We start from the raw sequence: 8399 nt of genomic DNA on the forward strand, positions 1-8399 counted from the left end.
CTCGCGCTACAACCCACACTAATATAAAAAAAAAATATTATTAAAAAATATAAATCTGGTCCAAGAAAAAAAATGTGCAATTTTTTCTTTACTTCTAATTCATTCTGCGTTTACTTTTTGAGTCCTCAATTTAACAAAAAGTTGGCACCAAAGTAACAAAAACCACTGGCTCTCGATCCAGTCACGAATTCTTTTTATTTGTGCTTAATTCCGAGTTTAATTTGAGACTCCTTAAACAAACAATTTAAAAAATTCGCGCTCGCTACGCTCGCCACTGTTCACTTCGCAGTGCCTTTCCTTCTAACTTGATTAGAGTAGTTTTATGTCCCAAAACTACGATTTTCGCGCTCGCTACGCTCGCGACTTCACCTTCCACTGTTGTTTCTTATACAAGTTTAGGTGTTTCAGTGACCCAAACCTCAAAATTTTCGCGCTCGCTACGCTCGCGGCTTCACCTTCCACTGCTGTTTGTTGTACAAGTTTAGGTGTTTCAGTGACCCAAACATCAAAATTTTCGCGCTCGCTACGCTCGCGGCTTCACCTTCCGCTGCTGTTTGTTATACAAGTTTAGGTGTTTCAGTGACCCAAACCTCAAAATTTTCGCGCTCGCTACGCTCGCGACTTTACCTTGCACTGTTGTTTATTATACAAGTTTAGGTGCTTTAGTGACCCAAAGTTCAAAATTTTACTTGATTTATTTTTTCATTGATCCTTTTTTAACTGAACCTAGACGGTAGCGCCGCTTTTAAGTCCTTTTATTAACAAGAAAACAACTCCTAGTTTCCGTATGAACCTTCTTATTTACGACGTTCGAACTACTCAAGTCACAATCTTTCAATACATAGGGGGCGCTTTTGTCATGATTGCACCCGAACGCTACATGAGCTAGAGACGGCCCTGAATCAGTTATACGAAGAGCTGAATATTATCTCGGTGCTGAAATATATATTAGAAAATAATTTAACTGAAATTTATCCCACTACCGAACTAGTCTTGATAATTCGAATAATAAAATATTCATATCGAAAAAGCAGTTTTTCGAAGCTTAAAATTATTAAAACATGTTTAAGGAATTCGATGACACAAGATCGCCTTTCAGCCCTTGCTATTCTTTCGATCGAAAATGACGTTGCACATACATTCCATTATTCTGCTTTAATGCAAGATTTTAGTCTTAAGAGAAGTCGCAAGCATCAGATCATTTTAATATTTGTTAATTTTGTGATTCTTTAAATATAAACTGTAGTAAAATTAAAGGAGATGGCCAAATTTTCATAGTAAAAAAACCCAGAATCGACAGCAACGAAATGGGTACCAATGGGTTCATTATGATAGACCTTTGATGGTGCCAAAAATTCCAGTCTGAAATCCATGGGGTACAGGAGCTATATCATATTTTTACAAATATAGGTTATGTTGAATTTATGTGGATTTTAAAGATTATTTAGGTACATAAAGGACCATAAAAAACAAGGTATACTAACATTATACATGCGAAGAGTAACATCACCATAGTTACAGAGTTTGCCTGGTAATTAAAAGGTCTTGAGTTTGACCCCCACCCATTGCACTATTGACATGAACCACTCCAGATACCTACGACTAAGTACCGACCTTACCTACATGAAGAGGTTTTCCTGTTATGTGTAAACTTCTGAACTGGCAAAGGTTAATTTAAAAATAAAATTAAAAGTAAAAAGAAAGTTATATTTAGTTGTTTAGTCATTATATTCGCATTAGTGAATAGTTCTCGTCAATGCGAATAATATAAGCCCAAACATGAGGTAGTTAATACTTACCATTGCCGAGTTCCCTTGATCTTCTCTATTCTCCATCATCTGGTCAGCTCTAACCCTTCACTCGTGTATAGTGCTAACAGACATACACCTGAGTGTAAAGTTTTTACCCTATGCACAATTTCTAATGAACAGCAAACAGAAAAGTTAAGCTTTTTTAGTACTAAAATCTTCATCGAAAAAACCTTGTAAAAAGAGAACCCCATGGTTTTTAGATGATATGAAATACTTTTTGTAATCTACACATTATACTGAATCCAACCATACATATGAAGTTTCTGTCGACTCTGGGTTTTTTTTTGGCCATCTCCTTTTATTAATTTGTTTAACTTGAGCATTTCTCCTCAAACATGACGTTTAGCTAAATCAAAACACCAGCTTACTTTCGCAACACATACTTTTCACGTAGGACAAAGGGCCTCGCATAGACCTGCCGCACGTAGCCTCGCAATGGCTAGGGCCGCCGCTGCCACAAACTAAAGAGCTGAGGGGCTCCTCGTCTTCAGAGTTAAAATCACTATCGCTCGATTGGGTATTCTGTTCCTCGAGGTCTTCGTTTTCCTCTTGCTGTACACTGTTTTCTTCCACATAATTAGGGTCTTCTACCGAATCATCAAAGTGGCTAAACTCGTGTTCTTCTTCTAATTCATTAAGCCAATCCTCAATCTGCTCATCATCATTTGTATATCTTCCACTGCTGTCTCGTTTTGGTGCCCTACTATCTATGGTTTGAGTGGCCATCTAAAAAAATATGAATGTTGTCTGAGAGACACTATACTGTTACTGATGAAACGACTCACAGACACTATGAACCTAAAAATATATTGGGTAGGTGACGTCTTTCAGAATCAACGTTTATTGCTGTACTTACGTCTGTGAGACACCGGCTGTCGACAACTCCAAACGTACACACCGCTGCGCTGCCCGCGCCTCACTGACCGTTAGGCCTCTGCCTCGAATTTTGCGGGCAGCGGGGCGGCAGCGGCGGCGGCGCGGGAGCGGCAGTATCTTACGCGTATATTCATATGGACCGGCCCTCGAATACAGTGGCGCGGGAGCGGCGCGGCGGCGGGCAACGAGCGGTGCGCTCCAGTCAAGCGGTGAACGCCCGCGTTGGGCATCTGCATTGTAGGCATAGTGTTATACATTTTTTTTGTGACGTATCAAAATGTGTTCGGACGTGCAAGAGCTAATTATTTCGGCCATCTTTGAGAGGACACCCATATGGAACAGCAAACACAACAGAACACAACACTACACTGCTATAGTGCCGCGCGATCTGCCCGCTAGTTTCGAGAACAGGTATCCGTTGCCCGCCCCGCTCCCGCGCCGCCGCCGCTGCCGCCCCGCTGCCCGCAAAATTCGAGGCAGAGGCCTTAGCGCGAGCCGTTACAGGAAGGTACTGAGCGAGACAGAGCTGCATCACGCCATATTACCATTTGGCGACGTATTTTGTGATTGGTGGTGTCCGATAGACTACCACCTCAGTCGCAGAAGGTTAAGTACATTATATTCTATGGCGAATTGTAAAAAAAAAATAACCTAATTCATTCAGTGGTTTGGCCACAGGAGTCATTTTTCGTTTTCATAATTTACAACATCATGGTGTAAAGCAGAGAATATAAAGTTAGGAGTATCAAATGTGTGACAGCTGTCAGTTTTCAAGGGAGAATTTTCGTTGTTTCGCGAGCTCGTTTTTTTGTTTATATCCATAAAATACTATGTAGTTTTCAATGTATTTTTTTTTGGAAAATAATATATTTCGCTGAAGAAATTTTGGCAACCCTAGTCATCGCATAAAAAAAATTAATGCCTAGCAATTAAGATGTTGTTGCAATCTCCTAACAAATAGTTTGACACCCTATTCCTATGGTTGTTATAATGGCACCATTTAAGACGTCATTATATTTTAATCATACCTAAACATGTAGGCTGTAAATAGACAATTTTTTTTTTTTCATTTATCGCCCTACCTTCAACGAGTCAGCCAAAATGGCGTTATTGCTCCACAAAACCTTATTTTTCAACCAAATAAGGACATTACATAAGACACCGGTTAAATTAAGTATACCAATAACTTTCAAATGGGATGTAAATTATAAGAAATGGGATGAAGCAAAAATTTTGCATTTTACAATTAGTACCCACTGCTGTTTGTGGTGGGTCAATAATACTACCCCTATACACGATTAAATAAAGCAATGTTATGTATAACATTATATTTTTGGAATATACTACGATAGAACCCAAATTCTAGTTATTTAATTCACGTTGTGAAATGTTTAAAAACCTAATAGTTGTTAAACCTGCCTCGTTGCTTTAGTGGTCGCAAGCGCGGCTGCTGTTCTCGAGGTCTCGGGTGCGATTCACGGGTCGGGCCGAAATCGCTTTGTGAGTTTTCTTGAACTTTCACAAAGCAGCCCGAGGTCTGGAAGTTGGTGATTGATTCACCCGTGCATCGGAGAGCACGTAAATGTCGATCCTGCCTCTTTCCGGCGCCTGATATCTTTCCGGTCGTGTCGGATTGCCGTCCCATCGGGTTATGAGAGTGAAGGAATAGGGAGTGCACCTGTGTCTGCGCAAATGCTCGTGCACTACAATATGTCTTGCGCAGCTGGCTGATCTCCTTAAATGAAAACAGCCGCCGTGCGTGGCCGAAATCGGCCGTGGACGCCATTAGTTGTTAAACGTTTTATGTCCAATCTAAAATGAATGTTTAGTTTTTAATGATTCTACAGTTAAATTAATCTTAACCATATTTACCTATAGGATGCCTTATGGGTGGTATACACAAATGAACTGCGTAATCAAAACAATTTAATTTGACAAAATGCATCAATTCACCGATTGTATTATTCACTATTATTATATCGATAACTTAATAAGCTCTCTGTCGGCACACCTCTAATATTTGCAAAAAGTATTGTATCTCTCCTTCAGTGGGCAAAGTATAAATTCGCCGTTTCATATTTTCATAAAAAGAATGTTCGAACTCAGCGTACATTTTATCCATTTGCAATTCATCATAAAGCTGCTTGATTTGCTTAACATGTTCAGGGTCTTTGCTGCCGTAGTATTCTTTGAAAATAGAACGTTGAGCTTCGTTGCAGCGCTCCAGCGCTGTTATGGCAATCCAGGAGAGTTTACCTTCTTGAATATCTGTGCCATCTTTTCCATAGGTAGCTTTGTCCCAGTAGACGTCTTTGAAGTCGTTCTTTAAAAAAAATACCTATGATTTTACGAGACAGGGATACCTACACAAGGGATTTATTTACCTAGGCACTTCAAGTTACTCCAATTTGTAAAATTTTACCAATCAACATTGAACCTTAGGCCTCCAATACACGGACCGCTTGAAGCTGTCAGGGGCCCGAATCAGTTGCTACTGCTCGAGCGTTTCCTGTATGTGCGTCCATAGAACTCTGCAGGTCACTGTGTAGCTTGAAACTGTCGCCTGTGACTAGGGTTACCATGTGACAGTTTTTGGATGGAGACATTACAGAAAAAAAATCTGCCAGTTTCATCTCTATTTTGGCACAAAATGCAAACGTAGAACTTACATTTTCTCTCGTCAACGCCCAGTGGAGTAAAGAAAAGAAAAATTATAAGAATTAAACAGGAAAATTACAAAATTGAGTTATGTGAAGATTTCGGGTGTGTCGTACCTAATCACATTAAATTAAAAACGTTAATATACTGGTTATATATGTCGATTAGCACAAAGGAAAAAAATAAAATACGTGAAAATAAAAAATAAAAATTATCAAACAAAGTAAATAGAATAAAAATATGCGAGACTTAGAACACCATGTAAGAGTCAGTCATTACAAACAACTGAAATTCTCCCTTGAAAACTGACAGCTATCAAGTGGTCAAAACATTCGATACTCTTAACTATCTCTGCTTTACATGATGTTGTAATTTATGAAAACGAAAAATGACTCTTGTAGCTAAACCACTGAATGGATTAGGTAATTTTTTTACAATTCGCCATAAAATATCATAAAGTATATGTGATTTAATGTGATTAGGTTACACAGCCGATATATAAGAAAAGAAAGAACTATAAAAAGAAAATATCAGTAATAAATATCCTTCTTCATTATAATCTGTCGGTTTTTACTTATTACCTACAGCGTTTTGCTTTAGACAGGCATTTTTCTGAAAATTCAAGCATTTGAGATTCTATGGACAGGCCCGCTATTTGCATAAGGTAACCCTACCCCTGACTGCTTCATGTATTGCCGGCCTTATTGTGTCGAGATACAGTGTAAAATCAATTTAACATATCTGTTGCTTGATTATTGCTTATTTATTTAAATTTAGGACTCCCACACGAAACTGCGATGCAATGCGATTTTGTGCGGCAGCCCGTTTGGTACGGTAACTATACTTTCAAGTGTAGTCAGCCGTATGTACGTGTTTTTAGGTTCGATTCCAGGTCAGGCAAGAATCAATGCAACGTTTCTACGTTTGTACCCATGTTCTTTTTAAGTATATCTTGGACACCAATGACTGTGTTTCGGATGGCACGTTAAACTGTGGGTCCAGGCTGTCAGTGAACATCAGCGGCAGTCGTTACGGGTAGTCAGAAGCCAGTAAGTCTGACAACCAGTCATACCAAGGGGTATTGGGTTGCCCGTGTAACAGAGTTGAGGAGGTCAGATAGGGCAGTCGCTCCTTGTAAAACACTGATATTCAGCTGTACCCGGTTAGACTGGAAGTCGACCCCAACATAGTTGGGAAAAGGCCGGGAGATGATGATCGACATGCCCCATGCTCACAAAAACGATACAATGGAAGGTATGGTTACGGGTTGTCGGACAAAATCGCATCGCAGAAATTCATGTGGGAGCCTTTATTGCTTGATCTGCTGGCGAAAGACTACTTAAAATATTCTGGGTTTTATACCTGATATTGTAGAAGTTTACCAACTTCAAAGCAGATGTTGATTTGCTCTGTAAGATCTCTTTCTTTTCCGTTCTTCACTAAAAGCAGAGATACGAGTAAGGGCATTGTGAAGAAGAAATAGGCACCTTTTTGTATAACGATGGTATTGAATCGGTCCATGTTGAATACTTCCAAATTATTTTTTTCCTTACTGTAACTTGATGAGTACTCTAAATATTGTCCTATTCCTGTGTACATGGCTGTCTGTAAAGGTTTTTTTTATGTTATACATATAATACATAAAGGACTATCTAAGTTATCATAGTCTTACGGTTTCGGGAATGAATTCAATAAAAAATATTTTCAATTACATATTTTTGTATAAAGGCTCTTTTTCCAAGTACTTAGCATAATCTAATACAAAGGTACTTACATCATGAATAATCTTAATCAAATCCACATAATAAGGTTCTTTCTCGAAGTTAATTTGCAAGACTTCCATCAGACATAGATATATGAGCATGCTGTCGTTAGTCGCCGATGTACCGACTTCTGGTCGTAGGTACCAGCATGTCAGGCCACGGCGAGTCGTGTTTGCGTCCAATATATCGTCTATAGTCAGTAGGTTTGCATGTAACTGTTTTAAAAAGTTTTGTTTTGAGTTTGGAATGTCGTCATGATGGCTAGAAACATTTTTTTTTACATTTATGAGGTTGCAATATCGTCATGGCCAGTTCTATGTTGGTCTACTCCTACTTAGGTTACTGATAAATCTCTTTTTGTTACACAGTAATTAAGTAAGATGCATCTGCAATAAGAATCGTATGAAATAATTGGGACGGTCATTTCTTCCTCAAAGTCAGTAGGTGTAATGTAGGTACCTATTTTATTTGTGATCATTTTTATATTGCCATTTTCAGGATTCGTATCAATGAGGATAGTGGAGAAATTTGTTAGTGTAGAAATCACTGACATGGGCATGGGCATAATTTAAAACAAGTTTATGGGAATGTTCGTACTTACAATTTCTAAGCACCATCCTAGAAATCGTGCTGTGTGCAGTTTTTCTTCTACGAAGTATTTTGGATCTTCCATTATCTGATAGCCGAAGGGAACAGATAATCCGGTGCTACGTTTTCCTCCGTGCATTGTGTAATCTAACATCTATGTTAATAAAGAAAAAAAAATCTATTTGAGACATTTCAAAAGAAGGAGATGAGTATGACTGTCTTTTTGGAAGGCCAGCAAGGAGTAGGTATTTAAACTTTTGACAGCAAAAAAGGTACCTAAACGTATTTTACTAGGCAGCTAAATAATTTCTTGGACAAAAACTTGGCAGGAATGGGGAGCCACACCGTATCACCTTTTAAATGATTGAAATAAAAAATACAGCTCTAAAGTGTATCCCCCACCTACATATTAAGACACCTGAATCATGATTACTCACCTCTTTAATCCTGGTATCAACTTCAGGCAATTGTTTCGTGAACTTAGGACTAGACATTAAGGATTTCATCACTTCGGGTCGGACTTCATCAAATTTCTTATAATTTATATCCGATTTGAAAGTTATTGGTGTACTTAATTTAACCGGTGTCTTATGTAATGTCCTTATTTGGTTGAAAAATAATGTTTTGCGGAGCAATAACGCCATTTTGGCTGACTCGTTGGAGGAAGGGCGATAAATGAAAAAAAATTGTTAAAATGCTATAT

General features: G+C 38.5%; 1 protein-coding gene across 2 annotated transcripts; it reads right to left on the minus strand.

The window, feature by feature from the left end:
* Positions 1–4486: 4486 nt before the first annotated feature.
* Positions 4487–8399, minus strand: LOC124638396 (farnesyl pyrophosphate synthase 2-like). Of its 2 annotated transcripts, XM_047175348.1 has the most exons (6): positions 8134–8399; positions 7710–7850; positions 7120–7323; positions 6899–6950; positions 6708–6784; positions 4487–5010 (listed from the first exon to the last, which is right to left on the minus strand). In XM_047175348.1, the coding sequence occupies exons 1-6, from the start codon at positions 8338–8340 to the stop codon at positions 4675–4677; spliced, it is 1017 nt and encodes a 338-aa protein (XP_047031304.1). In that variant the 5' UTR covers positions 8341–8399; the 3' UTR covers positions 4487–4674. The 2 variants fall into 2 exon arrangements, with proteins under 2 accessions (XP_047031304.1, XP_047031303.1); XM_047175347.1 differs by having other exon boundaries at positions 6708–6950; positions 8134–8395.

The sequence above is a fragment of the Helicoverpa zea genome, chromosome 17 (assembly GCF_022581195.2).
Source record: "Helicoverpa zea isolate HzStark_Cry1AcR chromosome 17, ilHelZeax1.1, whole genome shotgun sequence".
Taxonomy (NCBI): domain Eukaryota; kingdom Metazoa; phylum Arthropoda; class Insecta; order Lepidoptera; family Noctuidae; genus Helicoverpa; species Helicoverpa zea.

Coding starts and splice junctions, on each gene's coding strand:
- LOC124638396 (XM_047175347.1), bottom strand. CDS start 8,340: ATGGCGTTATTGCTCCGCAAAACATTATTTTTCAACCAAATAAGGACA. Junction 7,324..7,709: donor TAGGATGGTGCTTAGAAATT/GTAAGTACGAAC, acceptor TTTTTAAAACAG/TTACATGCAAACCTACTGAC. Junction 5,011..6,707: donor GTAAACTTCTACAATATCAG/GTATAAAACCCA, acceptor TTTTTTTTAAAG/AACGACTTCAAAGACGTCTA.